Below are 20,836 nucleotides of genomic sequence, written 5' to 3'. Positions count from 1 at the left end.
GTCAGAATAAAACAAATGAAACATTTACCAGTCAGACTAAAATGTCAGAATGAAACACATTAAACATTTACATGTCCGTTCATCAGTCTTAATAAGGATTGTCACTGCAAAGGGGATACATTTTTTGGGGGACCGTTCTTCTTTGTGAGTTCCACCTGTCGTCTCCGACCTGACGGCAGCATTTGGAAGGATGCTTGCAGTTTTCCTTGTGATGCTTTGTGTGTACAGTTCTTGGAGTTGTGGCCGTTTACTGCGGACAGTTTTGCTGGCCTGGGACAACTTGTGCCAGTTAACCAGTTTCTCACTGAGAGGTTCCCATACCAGAAGGGATGTTGTAATTGAGAACACTCGACCAGGGATGTTGTAATTGAGAACACTCGACCGGGGATGTTGTAATTGAGAACACTCGACCGGGGATGTTGTAATTGAGAACACTCGATCAGGGATGTTGTAATTGAGAACACTCGACCGGGGATGTTGTAATTGAGAACACTCGACCAGGGATGTTGTAATTGAGAACACTCGACCGGGGATGTTGTAATTGAGAACACTCGACCGGGGATGTTGTAATTGAGAACACTCGACCGGGGATGTTGTAATTGAGAACACTCGACCGGGGATGTTGTAATTGAGAACACTCGACCGGGGAAGTTGTAATTGAGAACACTCGACCGGGGAAGTTGTAATTGAGAACACTCGACCGGGGATGTTGTAATTGAGAACACTCGACCAGGGATGTTGTACTGTACTCGATACCATCTACTGTATGCTGCTCTGTACCATCACTCATTCATGTACATATTCTTTATCCCCTTACACTGTGTATAAGACAGTAGTTTTGGAATTGTTAGTTAGATTACTTGTTGGTTATCACTGCATTGTCGGAACTAGAAGCACAAGCATTTCGCTACACTCGCATTAACATCTGCTAACCATGTGTATGTGACAAATAAAATTTGATTTGTAATTGAGAACACTCGATCAGGGATTTGTACACCATGATCAGCGTGTTTGCTTGCATTAAAACTTAATTGTTTCTTAAGTAGGGAAATAAGCTGCCTGGACTTTTTGTAGAGGAGGTCAGTGTTTTACTGGAAGCTAAGTTTGTGGTCGAAAATTGTCCCCAAGTATTTAATGTGTGTGACTTGCTCCACGTCCTTCCATGGTGACAGGCTCCAGACATGGAATTCCATTTCCCAGCGTTCTTTCCTCCAAGGTACAGTTTTTTAGTCTTGGCGACATTAAGGTCAAGAAAGCTACTGTCAAACCACGTCAAGAGGCAGTCAATGAACTGGGAGTATCTGGAGATGGACTTGACCTCCAGGCAAGCAACCAGAGCCAATGTCGTCTGCATATTTGATGAGGGCAATATCGCTGTTGCTTCCTAAGAGATTTGTCCAAATCCTGCCTTTTTATTCACTTACCTGACCAACTTAAAAAAATACAAAATAAAGTTTTACTCCAGATACAAACAATCACTTACTTACACACACAAACAATGACAACATCTCCTCTGACCTGAACCCATCCCTAGTGCCTGACCACACCTCCATCCCTAGTGCCTGACCACACCTCCATCCCTAGTGCCTGACCACACCTCCATCCCTAGTGCCTGACCACACCTCCATCCCTAATACCTGACCACACCTCCATCCCTAGTGCCTGACCACACCTCCATCCCTAGTGCCTGACCACACCTCCATCCCTAATGCCTGACCACACCTCCATCCCTAGTGCCTGACCACACCTCCATCCATAATACCTGACCACAACTCCATCCATAATACCTGTCCATCCATAATACCTGACCACACCTCCATCCATAATACCTGACCACACCTCCATCCATAATTGAGAACACTCCATCCCTAGTGCCTGACCACACCTCCATCCATAATACCTGACCACACCTCCATCCCTAATGCCTGACCACATCTCCATCCATAATACCTGACCACACCTCCATCCCTAGTGCCTGACCACACCTCCATCCATAATACCTGACCACACCTCCATCCCTAGTGCCTGACCACACCTCCATCCCTAGTGCCTGACCACACCTCCATCCCTAGTGCCTGACCACACCTCCATCCATAATACCTGACCACACCTCCATCCCTAGTGCCTGACCACACCTCCATCCCTAGTGCCTGACCACACCTCCATCCCTAGTGCCTGACCACACCTCCATCCCTAGTGCCTGACCACACCTCCATCCATAATACCTGACCACACCTCCACCCATAATACCTGACCACACCTCCATCCATAGTACCTGACCACACCTCCATCCCTAGTGCCTGACCACACCCCCATCCCTAGTGCCTGACCACACCCCATCCATCGTACCTGACCACACCTCCATCCCTAGTGCCTGACCACACCTCCATCCCTAATGCCTGACCACACCTCCATCCATAATACCTGACCACACCTCCATCCATAATGACCACACCTCCATCCATAATACCTGACCACACCTCCATCCCTAGTGCCTGACCACACCTCCATCCCTAATGCCTGACCACACCTCCATCCCTAATGCCTGACCACACCTCCATCCCTAATGCCTGACCACACCTCCATCCCTAATGCCTGACCACACCTCCATCCCTAGTGCCTGACCACACCTCCATCCATAATACCTGACCACACCTCCATCCATAATACCTGACCACACCTCCATCCATAATACCCGACCACACCTCCATCCCTAGTGCCTGACCACACCTCCATCCCTAGTGCCTGACCACACCTCCATCCCTAATGCCTGACCACACCTCCATCCCTAGTGCCTGACCACACCTCCATCCCTAGTGCCTGACCACACCTCCATCCCTCATACCTGACCACACCTCTATCCCTAGTGCCTGACCACACCTCTATCCCTAGTGCCTGACCACACCTCTATCCCTAGTGCCTGACCACACCTCCATCCCTAGTGCCTGACCACACCTCCATCCCTAGTGCCTGACCACACCTCCATCCCTAGTGCCTGACCACACCTCCATCCCTAATGCCTGACCACACCTCCATCCCTAGTGCCTGACCACACCTCCATCCCTAATGCCTGACCACACCTCCATCCCTAATGCCTGACCACACCTCCATCCATAATACCTGACCAACCTCCATCCATAATACCTGACCACACCTCCATCCATAATACCTGACCACACCTCCATCCATAATACCTGACCACACCTCCATCCATAATACCTGACCACACCTCCATCCATAATACCCGACCACACCTCCATCCCTAGTGCCTGACCACACCTCCATCCCTAGTGCCTGACCACACCCCATCCATCATACCTGACCACACCTCCATCCCTAGTGCCTGACCACACCTCCATCCCTAGTGCCTGACCACACCTCTATCCCTAGTGCCTGACCACACCTCTATCCCTAGTGCCTGACCACACCTCCATCCCTAGTGCCTGACCACACCTCCATCCCTAGTGCCTGACCACACCTCCATCCCTAGTGCCTGACCACACCTCCATCCCTAGTGCCTGACCACACCTCCATCCCTAGTGCCTGACCACACCCCCATCCCTAATGCCTGACCACACCTCCATCCATAATACCTGACCACACCTCCATCCATAATACCTGACCACACCTCCATCCATCATACCTGACCACACCTCCATCCATAATACCTGACCACACCTCCATCCCTAGTGCCTGACCACACCTCCATCCCTAATGCCTGACCACACCTCCATCCCTAATGCCTGACCACACCTCCATCCCTAATGCCTGACCACACCTCCATCCATAATGCCTGACCACACCTCCATCCATAATACCTGACCACACCTCCATCCATAATACCTGACCACACCTCCATCCATAATACCTGACCACACCTCCATCCATAATACCTGACCACACCTCCATCCATAATACCCGACCACACCTCCATCCCTAGTGCCTGACCACACCTCCATCCCTAGTGCCTGACCACACCCCCATCCATCATACCTGACCACACCTCCATCCCTAGTGCCTGACCACACCTCCATCCCTAGTGCCTGACCACACCTCCATCCCTAGTGCCTGACCACACCTCTATCCCTAGTGCCTGACCACACCTCTATCCCTAGTGCCTGACCACACCTCTATCCCTAGTGCCTGACCACACCTCCATCCCTAGTGCCTGACCACACCTCCATCCCTAGTGCCTGACCACACCTCCATCCCTAGTGCCTGACCACACCTCCATCCCTAGTGCCTGACCACACCTCCATCCCTAATGCCTGACCACACCTCCATCCCTAGTGCCTGACCACACCTCCATCCCTAATGCCTGACCACACCTCCATCCATAATACCTGACCACACCTCCATCCATAATACCTGACCACACCTCCATCCATCATACCTGACCACACCTCCATCCATAATACCTGACCACACCTCCATCCATAATACCTGACCACACCTCCATCCCTAGTGCCTGACCACACCTCCATCCCTAGTGCCTGACCACACCCCATCCATCATACCTGACCACACCTCCATCCCTAGTGCCTGACCACACCTCCATCCCTAGTGCCTGACCACACCTCTATCCCTAGTGCCTGACCACACCTCCATCCCTAGTGCCTGACCACACCTCCATCCCTAGTGCCTGACCACACCTCCATCCCTAGTGCCTGACCACACCTCCATCCCTAATGCCTGACCACACCTCCATCCCTAATGCCTGACCACACCTCCATCCCTAATGCCTGACCACACCTCCATCCATAATACCTGACCACACCTCCATCCATAATACCTAGACCACACCTCCATCCATCATACCTGACCACACCTCCATCCATAATGCCTGACCACACCTCCATCCATAATACCCGACCACACCTCCATCCCTAGTGCCTGACCACACCTCCATCCCTAGTGCCTGACCACACCTCCATCCATCATACCTGACCACACCTCCATCCCTAGTGCCTGACCACACCTCCATCCCTAGTGCCTGACCACACCTCCATCCCTAGTGCCTGACCACACCTCCATCCCTAGTGCCTGACCACACCTCCATCCCTAGTGCCTGACCACACCTCCATCCCTAATGCCTGACCACACCTCCATCCCTAGTGCCTGACCACACCTCCATCCCTAGTGCCTGACCACACCTCCATCCCTAGTGCCTGACCACACCTCCATCCCTAATGCCTGACCACACCTCCATCCCTAGTGCCTGACCACACCTCCATCCCTAGTGCCTGACCACACCTCCATCCCTAGTGCCTGACCACACCTCCATCCCTAATGCCTGACCACACCTCTATGCCCCCCCAAATATGCCATGTCTTGAAATATGCAGACAGAAAGATTAAAAAGTACATTTACATTGTAGTACCTCTGATATCCAACTTTCTAACTCTAAGCATTCCCAGAAGTCCTGGATTATTGAGTCATTGTTAGTTCTACACTTGAGACATGACTCTGCTGTTGTGCTGTAAAATGTGTTAATGTTGTCTCTTGTATAATATGTTCTATACATTAGTTTATACTGGATTAACATTTTTGTTAACTGTAATTTAATTAATTATGCTCCAACTTTCCCTCCATCTTGTGACAACATCAGTTCTTTTTAAGTTTTGGTTCCAATAGTTCATACATATATATTTTAAAGAGATAGTCATTTGGATAGTCTTTCTGGAAGGTTTTGTATATCTTACCTATCATATGAATGTCATTTTCTGACTCAAATAAGATTCCCTCAAGGTTGCTCTGATGTCCAAAATATGTAACTATATGGTCGCAAGCAAAAGCCTTGGGTAGGGAGTTGATATAATTCCAAGTTAGGGAGGTAAAACCACCCCTCAGACTCAGGAAGGTAAAACCACCCCTCAGACTCAGGAAGGTAAAACCACCCCTCAGACTCAGGAAGGTAAAACCACCCCCAGACTCAGGAAGGTAAAACCACCCCCAGACTCAGGAAGGTAAAACCACCCCAGACTCAGGAAGGTAAAACCACCCCCAGACTCAGGAAGGTAAAACCACCCCCAGACTCAGGAAGGTAAAACCACCCCTCAGACTCAGGAAGGTAAAACCACCCCCAGACTCAGGAAGGTAAAACCACCCCTCAGACTCAGGAAGGTAAAACCACCCCTCAGACTCAGGAAGGTAAAACCACCCCTCAGACTCAGGAAGGTAAAACCACCCCTCAGACTCAGGAAGGTAAAACCACCCCTCAGACTCAGGAAGGTAAAACCACCCCTCAGACTCAGGAAGGTAAAACCACCCCTCAGACTCAGGAAGGTAAAACCACCCCTCAGACTCAGGAAGGTAAAACCACCCCTCAGACTCAGGAAGGTAAAACCACCCCTCAGACTCAGGAAGGTAAAACCACCCCTCAGACTCAGGAAGGTAAAACCACCCCCAGACTCAGGAAGGTAAAACCACCCCCAGACTCAGGGAGATGGAAACCTTTTTTATTCTATTTGCTCATATACAGACTTATGACCAATCACATGTGGCTCTAACCCCACTCCCCAACTGACCAATCATGTGGCTTTAACCCCTCTCCCCCACTGACCAATCATGTGGCTCTAACCCCACTTCCCCACTGACCAATCATGTGGCTGTATCGTGATCATAAACAGACTTATGACCCAGTATACTTTTTCAACAAAAAAACATTTGGATGGGTAATTGGTATTACCGAAAATAAATACAAAAACCTTTAGGAGCCATATGCTATTCTGAAGAGGTTTCTTTTATCTGTTAAAATTTACAGGAAGATTATTCCCTTGAATTAGATCTGCTTTCATATAGTTGAGTAATGGAATAAAGTTATCTTTATATATTTGTTGTTTGTTGTCACTCATTAAGGATCCTAAGTATTTCATATTGATATTGCCATTCATTATTTTCCCCCAGACAATCTCTTTGTCCTAATGTTCTTTCCAGTAACCGAAAAGTTGCTGGATAGAATCTCCGAGCTGACAAGGTAAAAATCTGTCGTTCTGCCCCTGAACAAGGCAGTTAACCCACTGATCCCCGGGTGCCGACAACGTGGATGTCGACTATGGCAGCCCCCCAGCACCTCTCTGATTCACAGGGGTTGGGTTAAATGCGGGAGACACATTTCAGTGGAATGCATTCAGTTGGAACACTACCTAGGTATCCCCCCTTCCCTTTCAGTTTCTGTCCTGTTTCTTTCCTTTGTGGACTTTATCCACATGCCTCAGCAGATTCGTCTTCTGAGTGAATCCTTTACCACAGACGGAGCAGCGATGGTGTTTCTCTCCTGTGTGAATCAGTTTGTGCCTCCTTAGGTCCCCTTTCTGATTGAAGCTTTTCCCGCAGTCACCACAGCTAAAAGGTTTCTCGCCTGTGTGAGTCAGTTTGTGCATGGTTAGGTGCTCCTTCCGATTGAAGCTTTTCCCACAGTCAACACAGCTAAAAGGTTTCTCTCCTGTGTGAGTCAGATTGTGCATGGTTAGGTGCCCCTTCCGATTGAAGCTTTTCCCACAGTCACCACAGCTAAATGGTTTCTCTCCTGTGTGAGTCAGTTTGTGTATGGTTAGGTGACCTTTCCGATTGAAGCTTTTCCCACAGTCAACACAGCTAAATGGTTTCTCTCCTGTGTGAGTCAGTTTGTGTATGGTTAGGTGACCTTTCCGATTGAAGCTTTTCCCACAGTCACCACAACTAAATGGTTTCTCTCCTGTGTGAGTCAGTTTATGTTCAGTTAGGCTCATCTTCCGATTGAAGCTTTTTCCACAGTCACCGCAGCTAAATGATTTCTCTCCTGTGTGAATCCTCATGTGATTGGGCAGGTTGTGTTTGAAGGTCATGCCACAGGGTTTCCCAATGTGACAGAGTCGGACATGGGCCTTCAGTTTACAGGTGGAGTTGAAGCTTTTTTTGCAAAAGCTACATTCACTGGGTCTCTTCTTGGTGAGAGTCACGTGTCTCTGCAGGTCAGCTTTCAGAGCAAATGTTTCACCACAGTCACGGCATTGGTGAGTTCTTCTAGGCATGGTGTTGGGTTTGGAACAATGTTCCCCTATTGGTGTACTGGGATCCAATAGTGGACTGTTGTCAAGTCCTACTGCGTCGCTGCTTACGGCTGAGCTGTGGCTGGAGGCATTGTTTTGATTACCTGGAGGGTCACAGGGAATGTAGAGACCCTTAATGTGGGTCACAGTGCCAAAAGGTTTGAGATCCACTGGTTTAGAATCTCTCTCTCTGTTCTCCATTGTCTGGGTTTGGTCCTCCTGATCACATTCACTTTTCACACAGGAAGGAGAGAATATGAACTCTATGATATCAGGCTCCACCCCTTGAAGCTGCTCTTCCTCCTGACTGGTCCTGACTTCCTCCTGTTCCTCTTTAATCTGTTTGGTCTCTGGGTCCTTCTGCCCCAGACTGGGGCTCCACTCCTGCTCACAGTGCTGCTGCTCAGGGGGAACCTCCTCTTCAGAGACAGAGGGCTGCAGGGATTCTGGAGGGAAGGAGAGGAGGAGCAGAGGTTACCTATACAGCCTGGATACAGAGGTTACCTATACAGCCTGGATACAGAGCTTACCCAGCTATACAGCCTGGATACAGAGCTTACCCAGCTATACAGCCTGGATACAGAGCTTACCCAGCTATACAGCCTGGATACAGAGGTTACCCAGCTATACAGCCTGGATACAGAGGTTACCCTGCTATACAGCCTGGATACAGAGGTTACCCTGCTATACAGCCTGGATACAGAGGTTACCCAGCTATACAGCCTAGATACAGAGGTTACTCAGCTATACAGCCTGGTTAGCTATACAGTCTTGATACTAGGGCTGGGCTATATCGAGTTGTTCAAATATATTTTAGCGTGATATGTAACATGCCTTTATCGCAAGAATCGAGGTTCATCCCCCAAAAGGGCAACAATGTTTTTTCAGTCATATGGAAGTGGTTCGGGTTTAAGAGGTCTGATGTTCAGCAAACGAATGTCCTGTGTAAAAATGTGTCGAAAGACGACGAAAAGCAGCAGCACAACCAACCCCTTCAACTGAAACACTCGGTGGAATGGGAGGAATGACCTCCAGGCGCCCGATTCCCAAAACGTCTGATAAAAGACTACAGCCGCATCCTTTTGAAATGTTATCTCTTCTGAGAAGAAAGGTTTGAGTTGGAAGAAGATAACGGATGCCGTGACCTATTACTACGCAAAATATATCTTTACAGCAGAAAAGACAGGCTTTAAAAAGCTGCTAGGTAACACAGTTGACCACAAATATCAGCTGCCAAGCCGCAAGTATTTCACTGAAGAAGCCCTGCCGTGATTATACTCTGCTGCCCGCGAAAGAGTGACAGAGAAGCTTGCTAGTGTTTCTTATTTTTCCACCTCAGCCGATCTACGGTCGAGCAGAACGTCAGAAACTCTGTACCTAAGTTTGACAGTCCACTACATAAATGACTACTGGAAATTGCAACATGTCTGCCTCCAGACGTCTTTCTTCCCCGATGATCATACGGGTGAAGTAATCGACCCGGGTCTCAAAAACTTTCTGGCATCGTGGAAGATGAGCCTGACAGCGGGAGCAACATGATAAAAGCAAATAGTGATGTTCAGGCCAGCTGTAGGCTAATGTGTTAGTAGTTGTCGTTCTGCCAATCCAATAGCAAATAGTGATGTTCAGGCCAGCTGTAGGCTAATGTGTTAGTAGTTGTCGTTCTGCCAATCCAATAGCAAATAGTGATGTTCAGGCCAGCTGTAGGCTAATGTGTTAGTAGTTGTGTCGTTCTGCCAATCCAATAACAAATAGTGATGTTCAGGCCAACTGTAGGCTAATGTGTTAGTAGTTGTGTCGTTCTGCCAATCCAATAACAAATAGTGATGTTCAGGCCAGCTGTAGGCTAATGTGTTAGTAGTTGTGATGTTCAGGCCAGCTGTAGGCTAATGTGTTAGTAGTTGTGTCGTTCTGCCAATCCAATAGCAAAGAACCACAGGCTGTTTTAATTATAACAACAAATTAACTAAATTAATACATTTTCAATCAAAATGATTATATATAAACTACACATTCAAACAGCTAGTGGCCAAACATTCATAAACAATAGAATAAACGTGTGGGTTTGTTCATTTGTTTTACACAAATAGGACTTGAGCGCTCATTTTTATTTTAATAAAGACAATTCCATGAAGAATGTCTTGACCTTTTTTATTTGTTTGGAGAATAAAATGTATTTTTAGGCCATATCGCCCAGCTCGACTTGATGCCCTGCAGCTGTTAGGCCTGAATGAGGATGTATTGTATGTTGAGGTCCCTGGTAAAAACCTCTGTATCCAGGCTGTTAGGACTGAATGAGGATGTATTGTATGTTGAGGTCCCTGGTAAAAACCTCTGTATCCAGGCTGTTAGGACTGAATGAGGATGTATTGTATGTTGAGGTCCCTGGTAAAAACCTCTGTATGCAGGCTGTTAGGACTGAATGAGGATGTATTGTATGTTGAGGTCCCTGGTAAAAACCTCTGTATCCAGGCTGTTAGGACTGAATGAGGATGTATTGTATGTTGAGGTCCCTGGTAAAAACCTCTGTATCCAGGCTGTTAGGACTGAATGAGGATGTATTGTATGTTGAGGTCCCTGGTAAAAACCTCTGTATCCAGGCTGTTAGGACTGAATGAGGATGTATTGTATGTTGAGGTCCCTGGTAAAAACCTCTGTATCCAGGCTGTTAGGACTGAATGAGGATGTATTGTATGTTGAGGTCCCTGGTAAAAACCTCTGTATCCAGGCTGTTAGGACTGAATGAGGATGTATTGTATGTTGAGGTCCCTGGTAAAAACCTCTGTATCCAGGCTGTTAGGACTGAATGAGGATGTATTGTATGTTGAGGTCCCTGGTAAAAACCTCTGTATCCAGGCTGTTAGGACTGAATGAGGATGTATTGTATGTTGAGGTCCCTGGTAAAAACCTCTGTATCCAGGCTGTTAGGACTGAATGAGGATGTATTGTATGTTGAGGTCCCTGGTAAAACCTCTGTATCCAGGCTGTTAGGACTGAATGAGGATGTATTGTATGTTGAGGTCCCTGGTAAAAACCTCTGTATCCAGGCTGTTAGGACTGAATGAGGATGTATTGTATGTTGAGGTCCCTGGTAAAAACCTCTGTATCCAGGCTGTTAGGGCTGAATGAGGATGTATTGTATGTTGAGGTCCCTGGTAAAAACCTCTGTATCCAGGCTGTTAGGACCGAATGAGGATGTATTGTATGTTGAGGTCCCTGGTAAAAACCTCTGTATCCAGGCTGTTAGGACCGAATGAGGATGTATTGTATGTTGAGGTCCCTGGTAAAAACCTCTGTATCCAGGCTGTTAGGACTGAATGAGGATGTATTGTATGTTGAGGTCCCTGGTAAAAACCTCTGTATCCAGGCTGTTAGGACTGAATGAGGATGTATTGTATGTTGAGGTCCCTGGTAAAAACCTCTGTATCCAGGCTGTTAGGACTGAATGAGGATGTATTGTATGTTGAGGTCCCTGGTAAAAACCTCTGTATCCAGGCTGTTAGGACTGAATGAGGATGTATTGTATGTTGAGGTCCCTGGTAAAACCTCTGTATCCAGGCTGTTAGGACTGAATGAGGATGTATTGTATGTTGAGGTCCCTGGTAAAAACCTCTGTATCCAGGCTGTTAGGACTGAATGAGGATGTATTGTATGTTGAGGTCCCTGGTAAAAACCTCTGTATCCAGGCTGTTAGGACTGAATGAGGATGTATTGTATGTTGAGGTCCCTGGTAAAAACCTCTGTATCCAGGCTGTTAGGACTGAATGAGGATGTATTGTATGTTGAGGTCCCTGGTAAAAACCTCTGTATCCAGGCTGTTAGGACTGAATGAGGATGTATTGTATGTTGAGGTCCCTGGTAAAAACCTCTGTATCCAGGCTGTTAGGACTGAATGAGGATGTATTGTATGTTGAGGTCCCTGGTAAAAACCTCTGTATCCAGGCTGTTAGGACTGAATGAGGATGTATTGTATGGTGAGGTCCCTGGTAAAAACCTCTGTATCCAGGCTGTTAGGACTGAATGAGGATGTATTGTATGTTGAGGTCCCTGGTAAAAACCTCTGTATCCAGGCTGTTAGGACTGAATGAGGATGTATTGTATGTTGAGGTCCCTGGTAAAAACCTCTGTATCCAGGCTGTTAGGACTGAATGAGGATGTATTGTATGTTGAGGTCCCTGGTAAAAACCTCTGTATCCAGGCTGTTAGGACTGAATGAGGATGTATTGTATGTTGAGGTCCCTGGTAAAAACCTCTGTATCCAGGCTGTTAGGGCTGAATGAGGATGTATTGTATGTTGAGGTCCCTGGTAAAAACCTCTGTAAAAACCTCTGGTATCCAGGCTGTTAGGACCGAATGAGGATGTATTGTATGTTGAGGTCCCTGGTAAAAACCTCTGTATCCAGGCTGTTAGGACCGAATGAGGATGTATTGTATGTTGAGGTCCCTGGTAAAAACCTCTGTATCCAGGCTGTTAGGACCGAATGAGGATGTATTGTATGTTGAGGTCCCTGGTAAAAACCTCTGTATCCAGGCTGTTAGGACTGAATGAGGATGTATTGTATGTTGAGGTCCCTGGTAAAAACCTCTGTATCCAGGCTGTTAGGACTGAATGAGGATGTATTGTATGTTGAGGTCCCTGGTAAAACCTCTGTATCCAGGCTGTTAGGACTGAATGAGGATGTATTGTATGTTGAGGTCCCTGGTAAAAACAGGCTGTTAGGACTGAATGAGGATGTATTGTATGTTGAGGTCCCTGGTAAAAACCTCTGTATCCAGGCTGTTAGGACTGAATGAGGATGTATTGTATGTTGAGGTCCCTGGTAAAAACCTCTGTATCCAGGCTGTTAGGACTGAATGAGGATGTATTGTATGTTGAGGTCCCTTAAAAACCTCTGTCCAGGCTGTGCTGAATGAACATTGTATGTTGAGGTCCCTGGTAAAACCTCTGTATCCAGGCTGTTAGGACAATGAGGATGTATTGTATGTTGAGGTCCCTGGTAAAAACCTCTGTAAGGCTGTTAGGACTGAATGAGGATGTATTGTAAGGTCCCTGGTAAAAACCTCTGTATCCAGGCTGTTAGGACTGAATGAGGATGTATTGTATGTTGAGGTCCCTGGTAAAAACCTCTGTATCCAGGCTGTTAGGACTGAATGAGGATGTATTGTATGTTGAGGTCCCTGGTAAAAACCTCTGTATCCAGGCTGTTAGGACTGAATGAGGATGTATTGTATGTTGAGGTCCCTGGTAAAAACCTCTGTATCCAGGCTGTTAGGACTGAATGAGGATGTATTGTATGTTGAGGTCCCTGGTCTGGAACAGAGGTTGTGTTAAGGACGTGGTCACATGACATGTGATTTCCATCCTACACTGTGTTTGTGACAACATGTACATGGGCCAGACATCCAGATGCTTGAAACCGAGCCCCTTGTTGCTGGTCCGGTGCTCTAACAGCGTGTCTTCTTCAATTCCAGGTGGAAGTGTCACCAAGACGACAACCCTTCTGGATATATACTTTACGCCTCCAACTCAATCATCAAGTCTGCAGACGACAGGAGGATGAGGCAGACTACAGGTGAGGCCCTGGTGGAGGAGGTGAAGCCCCTGGTGGAGGAGGTGAGGGCCTGGTGGAGGAGGTGAGGGCCCTGGTGGAGGAGGTGAGGGCCTGGTGGAGGAGGTGAGGGCCTGGTGGAGGAGGTGAGGGCCTGGTGGAGGAGGTGAGGGCCTGGTGGAGGAGGTGAGGGCCCTGGTGGAGGAGGTGAGGGCCCTGGTGGAGGAGGTGTCAGGAAAATAACCTTCCCTCAACATCAACAAAAGGAAGCTGATCGTGGACTTCAGGAAACAGCAGAGGGAGCCCCAATCCACATCGACAGTAGTGGAGAAGGTGGAAAGCTTCAAGTTGCTCTGCGTACACACCACTGACAATCTGAAATGGTCCACCCACACAGACAGTGTGGTGAAGAAGGCGCAACGGGGGGCTTGGCCCCTAAGAACCTCAGAAACTTTGACAGATGTACAATCGAGAGCATCCTGTCAGGCTGTATTACCGCCTGGTACGGCAACTGCACCGCCCGCAACCTCAGGGCTCTCCAGAGGGTGAAGAGGTATGCCAAACACATCCCCGGGGGCACAATGCCTGCCCTCCAGGACACCTACAGCACCCGATGTCCCAGGAAGGTGATCAAGGACAACAACCACCCGAGCCACTGCCTGTTCTCCCCGCTATCATCCAGAAGGCGAGGTCAGTACAGGTGCATCAAAGCTGGGACTGAGAGACTGAAAAACAGCTTCTATCTCAAGGCATTCAGACTGTTAAATAGCCACCACTAGCACATAGAGAGGCTGTTGCCAACATACAGAATCAATCTCTAGCCTGTTTAATAATTAATAATATCAATTTAATAAATATCACTACCCAGCTACAACCCTTAAAAACTATATAAATAAAGTTCCTTTATCAGGACTCTGTCTTTCAAAGGTAATTCGTAAAAATCCAATCCATTGTAAAGGGTTTAAACACTGTTTCCCAATGAACCATTAATGAACATGCACCTGTGGAACGGTCATTAAGACACTTAACAGCTTACAGACGGTAGGTAATTAAGGTAACAGTTATGAAAGCTTAGGACACTAAAGAGGCATTGGTTCCCTGCTCATCTGCGTGAACGTGCCTTAGGCATGCTACAAGGAGGCATGAGGACTGCAGATGTGGCCAGGGCAATAAATTGCAATGTCTGTACTGTGAGACGCCTAAGACAGCACTACAGGGAGACAGGACGGACAGCTGATCGTCCTAGCAGTGGCAGACCACATGCACAGGATCGGTACATCCGAACACCTACGGGACAGGTACAGGATGGCAACAACAACTGTCCGAGTTACACCAGGAACGCACAATCCCTCCATCAGTGCTCAGACTGTCCGCAATAGGCTGAGAGAGGCTGGACTGAGGGCTTATAGGTCTGTTGTAATGCAGATCCTCACCAGACATCACCAGCAACAACGTCGCCTATGGGCACAAACCCACCGTCGCTGGACCAGACAGGACTGGCAAAAAGTGCTCAACACTGACAAGTCGCGGTTTTGTCTCACCAGGGGTGATGCTCGGATTTGCGTTTATCGTCACTCGAGAGTTACTCAACAAAACATCTTCTATCTCAAAGCCAGCAGACTGTTAAACAGCCATCACTAGCCGGCTACCACCCAGTTACTCAACAAATCAACTTCTATCTCAAGGCCATCAGACTGTTAAACAGCCATCACTAGCCGGCTACCACCCAGTTACTCAACCCTGCACCTTAGAGGATGCTGCCCTATGTACATAGACATGGAATCACTGGTCACTTTAATAGTGTTCACATACTGCCTTACTCATCTCATGTGTATATACTGTATTATATTCTTCTGTATTTTAGTCAATGCCACTAACATCGCTCGTCATAATATTTATATATTTCTTAATTCCATTATTTTTCTTTTTAGATTTGTGAATTTTTTGACACAACTGTACTGTTGGAGCTCAGAACACAGGCATTTCAATACACTCGCAATAACATCTGCTAAATGTGTATGTGACCAATACAATGTGATTTGAAGTACAGTGAGATCCTTGATGAAAACCTGCTCCAGAGCGCTCAGCACCTCAGAAAGGGGGCGAAGGTTTTAACAGGACTACGACCCTAAGCACACAGCCAAGACAACGCAGGAGTGGCTTCGGGACAAGTCTTTGAATGTCCTTGAGTGGCCCAACCAGAGCCCGAACATCTCTGGAGAGACCTGAAAATAGCTGTGCAGCAACGCTCCCCATCCAACCAGACAGGGCTTGAGAGGATCTGCAGAGAAGAATGGGATAAACTCCCCAAATACAAGCGTGACAAGCTTGTAATGTCATACCTAAGAAGACTCGGGGCTGTAATCGCTGCCAAAGGTGCTTCAACGAAGTACTGAATAAAGGGTCTGAATACTTATGTAAATGGAATATGCAAAAAAACATCTAAAAAAAACTGTTTTTGCTTTGTCATTATGGGCTATTGTGATGTCATTATGGGCTATTGTGATGTCATTATGGGGTATTGTGATGTCATTATGGGGTATTGTGATGTCATTATGGGGTATTGTGATGTCATTATGGGGTATTGTGATGTCATTATGGGGTATTGTGATGTCATTATGGGGTATTGTGATGTCATTATGGGGTATTGTGATGTCATTATGGGGTATTGTGATGTCATTATGGGGTATTGTGATGTCATTATGGGGTATTGTGATGTCATTATGGGGTATTGTGATGTCATTATGGGGTATTGTGATGTCATTATGGGGTATTGTGATGTCATTATGGGGTATTGTGTTGTCATTATGGGGTATTGTGATGTCATTATGGGGTATTGTGTTGTCATTATGGGGTATTGTGATGTCATTATGGGGTATTGTGATGTCATTATGGGGTATTGTGATGTCATTATGGGGTATTGTGATGTCATTATGGGGTATTGTGTGTCGATTGATGAGAAAAAACGATTTAATCCATTTTAGAATAAGGCTGTAACAAAATGTGGAAAAAGTCAAGCGGTCTGAATATTTCCTGAAACCACTGAGGTGTTGTGTGTTTACCTCGTCTTTCATGTTGTTGCAGATTGTCGTCTGTATTGTTCTGTCTGAGATTATGGGTTCCCGATACAAACACCTCATTTTGTATTTGTGGAACTACATCTCTATGTTCTGTTCTATCTGACATGACATCGAGTGGCCTTTTGGGTTAGTTTAGATTACCACAGGTGTCTGTAATTATCTCTGGCTGCCCAAGTCAAATCTCTTTCCCATTAATTGACCAATCAGATCAGCACTGAAAATTATCTGGAGTGAAAAGATATATGATTGGTGGGGGGGAGACAGAATTGGTCTGCCAGTATAAACGCAGACTTAGTGGCCTCATCTGTCCCACTGTTTGGGGAGATTTGCTCTGATGAAGGTTGAACGACCGAAAGATAAAATGTAAGAAATGTGCATCTGTTTATTTTTTTTTCTGTTTCTAAAGTCAGTAAATTCTAGAACCTATTTTCATACTTTCAAATAACTTCCTGGTTTTCAGACATGTTTTTATCCATGTACAGCTAGCTGTCAATACGTCTACATACGAACCTAGTAGATCTACATACGAACCTAGTAGATCTACATACGAACCTAGTAGATCTACATACGAACCTAGTAGATCTACATACGAACCTAGTAGATCTACATACAAACCTAGTAGATCTACATACAAACCTAGTAGATCTACATACAAACCTAGTAGATCTACATACAAACCTAGTAGATCTACATACAAACCTAGTAGATCTACATACAAACCTAGTAGATCTACATACAAACCTAGTAGATCTACATACGAACCTAGTAGATCTACATACGAACCTAGTAGATCTACATACCTAGTAACTACCAGTAGATCTACATAGTAGATCAATACCCTAGTAGATCTACATACAAACCTACAGTAGATCTACATACAAAGATCCAGTAGATCTACATACGAACCTAGTAGATCTACATACGAACCTAGTAGATCTACATACATACGAACCTAGAACCTAGTAGATCTACATACAAACCTAGTAGATCTACATACAACCTAGTAGATCTACATACGAACCTAGTAGATCTACATACGAACCTAGTAGATCTACATACGAACCTAGTAGATCTACATAGATCAAACCTAGTAGATCTACATACAAACCCAGTAGATCTACATAAAACCTAGTAGATCTACATACAAACCCAGTAGATCTACATAGTAGTAGATCTACATACAAACCTAGTAGATCCTAGTAGATCTACATACGAACCTAACCTAGTAGATCTACATCTACATTAACCTAGTAGATCTACATACGAACCTAGTAGATCTACATACGATCTACATAACCTAGTAGATCTACATACGAACCTAGTAGATGTACATACGAACCTAGTAGATGTCCATACTAACCTAGTAGATCTACATACGAACCTAGTAGATCTACATACGAACCTAGTAGATCTACATACGAACCTAGTAGATGTACATACGAACCTAGTAGATGTCCATACTAACCTAGTAGATGTACATACGAACCTAGTAGATGTCCATACTAACCTATTCTACATAGTTTTATCTCCGGTGTGATCCGCAGCAGTCTCCGTAGCAGATCATTCTCTTCCTGATACTCTCCTACTGCTTTCGCAAATTCCCCGGAAATCTCCACAGCAGCAAACGCCGTTAAACGCTCATTTAAAAACTCTTGAAACGACTGTAGTTTAGACATTTTCAGGAGAGTTGGGTGTTCAGCAAGTATGGGATCTTGATGTGGGTTCTCCTGATCACATTCACTTTTCACACAAGGAGGAGTAAATATGAACTCTATGATATCAGGCTCCACCCCTTGAAGCTGCTCTTCCTCCTGACTGGTCCTGACTTCCTCCTGTTCCTCTTTAATCTGTTTGGTCTCTGGGTCCTTCTGCCCCAGACTGGGGCTCCACTCCTGCTCACAGTGCTGCTGTTCAGGGGGAACCTCCTCTTCAGAGACAGAGGGCTGCAGGGATTCTGGAGGGAAGGAGGAGGAGGAGCAGAGGTTACCTATACAGCCTGGATACAGAGGTTACCACAGTCCCCAAATCCAGAACAAATTCAAGTAAGCGATCAGGATTATAAAGAGCGAACTAACTAATAAAGGGTTAACTGCCTTGTTCAGGGGCAGAACGACAGGTTTGTACCTTGTCAGCTCGGGGATTCGATCCAGCAACCTTATTACGTTACGTTACTGGCCCAACGCTCTAACCACTAAGCTACCTGTCGCCCCATTTGAGCTAATAATGGTGACAAAGATGAAGGCTGTGTGTAGTGGTTATGATATGAAGGTTTGGCTTGGAAATATTTTTTTGCCTGGTCACAGACAGCTGATGTGTTGTGCACTGAAGGGAAAAGGTGAGACGCAAGAAGGAATTATAGCTCCAACGTTCAAAGTGATCTGTTTGCATGTTTCTGTTACGAAAGTGAACTGCATTTGCGTGTAATCAGGGGTGTATTCATTCCACAGATTCCGTTCAAAAAAATGTTATTAAACAGAAGCAAACAGAACAGGGATAAGCATACCTGAATTTGTCCAATAGAAACTCTTGTTTGCAACTGTTGGACTAATGATAACACCCTAGATCAGCTGGATGCAGGCAAGAGTGTGCAAGGCGGAATTAAAATGTCTCGCTGTCTGTCACCTTGATTACACAAATTCTTCTCACCGCACCTGTGTAGTACACTATCATTCATAGGCTGTTGTAGCGACCTCATGATGGGTATAGGGAAAATGTGAGTATCATGTAGTAACCTAAACCTATCGATGTTACATTGAGCTGGGCGAATGGAATATGAATGACAGTCATCCAATATGCTAATAGAAATAAGGCCGTGCTCATAAAAAAACAGCCCCGACTGCCACTGAAGAAAACATTGCTAAAAGTCACCTTGTCTGAGAGAGATATACATGGTTATCAAACCGTCACACCGGGGTAAGCCAACATGAAACGCAGTACAAATGTTAAGTGTTCTAAAATCCCCTATGGGAAAAATGAATGGTGGGAAAACGATTGGAACCCTGTTTGAGCGCAAGGTTTTATGGGTATTATTACACCCCCACTGTGTGACTCTATACAGGCTTTTAAACCAGTAAATTCAAGACTAGGTTAACTATAATGTCAATTCAATAATTAAAAACTAGAATCCATTTTCAATTACTTCTCTGTATTTCTAAAGTGTATCAATTTTGAATTATAAATTAAAATCACTTCCTGTTTTTATGACAATGTTTTTATCCATGCACGGTAGGTTTAAAAATAACTTCTTAAACGTGTATGAAGTGGTGATCAGTTAACAGTTTATCAATAAAGTATAACTATAGCTAGCTATCAGTAGCTCTACATACGAACCTATTCTACATAGTTGTATCTCTGGTGTCCTCCGCAGCAGTCCCCGTAGCCGATCATTCTCCTCCTGGTACTCCACTACCGTTTTCTCAACTGCACCAAAAATATCCACAGCAGCCGCCGATAAACGCTCATTTAAAAACACACACAAACTCTGTAGTTTAGACATTTTCTGTCAAATTAGAGATGGGTAGCCTATTTAGTTTAGTAAGTATGTATTTCTTTACTCCACACAAGGAACAATAAAACCTCGTTACCAATCCTACTTCCCGGTTCTAGTCAAGGAATCTTGGGACGTTCTTTGTTCTAGTTGGTGACGAACCCAGAAACACAACAGCGCCGCCAGCTGGATGGGAGTTTACTGTGCAAGGCAGCCTACAGACCAGTAATAAAGGAAAACGACGACTACATGTAGACAAATAGTGGTTATCATAAGTATAGGATGATCTGGGATAATCTATTCTTCCCCAGGAGTCAACAGTTTATCATTACTCCATACAAGATTAAATCAACATGATGAATGAGCAGCATTAGGTCAGAATTTATGAGAAATACTCTTGGATAAATGCAAGGATACCTTTTCTGGAATTGTTTTTCATTTCATTTCATTTATCAATTATATCAGCCTGACCTAAATCAAATGACCAGATATTGCTGTTTCTAATGAAGGGAAAAATTAAACAGACTTTGAACAGCAGAACTGTGAATTTCCTAAAATACTCTGTACTGTTTGATAATTTCCTTGTCATTCAAATCAAATGAAACTTTATTTACATACGTTGTTTTACAACATTAAGTCCATGGTACAGTATATGTATTTATCTGAGACCCACAGTATGAATGGTCTGGA

The 20,836-nt window shown here is 45.5% G+C and overlaps 1 protein-coding gene and 1 long non-coding RNA gene across 51 annotated transcripts; both read right to left on the bottom strand.

The window, feature by feature from the left end:
• Positions 1–989: 989 nt before the first annotated feature.
• LOC127923806 (uncharacterized) lies at positions 990–5,299 on the bottom strand. 50 transcript variants are annotated; one of them, XR_008115436.1, is made up of 10 exons: positions 4,869–5,299; positions 4,528–4,792; positions 3,679–4,403; positions 3,329–3,528; positions 2,931–3,005; positions 2,456–2,655; positions 2,086–2,135; positions 1,951–2,035; positions 1,673–1,762; positions 990–1,622 (listed from the first exon to the last, which is right to left on the bottom strand). It is a non-coding gene; the product is annotated as an uncharacterized LOC127923806 (long non-coding RNA). The 50 variants fall into 50 exon arrangements; XR_008115416.1 differs by lacking the exons at positions 2,456–2,655; positions 3,329–3,528 and adding an exon at positions 3,130–3,229 and having other exon boundaries at positions 1,951–2,210; positions 2,856–3,080; positions 3,654–4,403; XR_008115410.1 differs by lacking the exons at positions 2,456–2,655; positions 3,329–3,528 and adding an exon at positions 3,170–3,229 and having other exon boundaries at positions 1,951–2,210; positions 2,856–3,120; positions 3,654–4,403.
• A 1,361-nt stretch (positions 5,300–6,660) lies between these two features.
• On the bottom strand, positions 6,661–20,278 carry LOC118376490 (zinc finger protein 329-like). Its single transcript, XM_035763205.2, has 3 exons — positions 19,990–20,278; positions 18,167–18,613; positions 6,661–8,476 (listed from the first exon to the last, which is right to left on the bottom strand). The coding sequence occupies exons 1-3, from the start codon at positions 20,153–20,155 to the stop codon at positions 7,167–7,169; spliced, it is 1,923 nt and encodes a 640-aa protein (XP_035619098.1). The 5' UTR covers positions 20,156–20,278; the 3' UTR covers positions 6,661–7,166.
• Positions 20,279–20,836: the final 558 nt, after the last annotated feature.

This window comes from Oncorhynchus keta, unplaced genomic scaffold (assembly GCF_023373465.1).
Source record: "Oncorhynchus keta strain PuntledgeMale-10-30-2019 unplaced genomic scaffold, Oket_V2 Un_contig_3269_pilon_pilon, whole genome shotgun sequence".
Lineage (NCBI taxonomy): Eukaryota > Metazoa > Chordata > Actinopteri > Salmoniformes > Salmonidae > Oncorhynchus > Oncorhynchus keta.
This window is presented reverse-complemented; position numbering and strand designations above follow the sequence as displayed.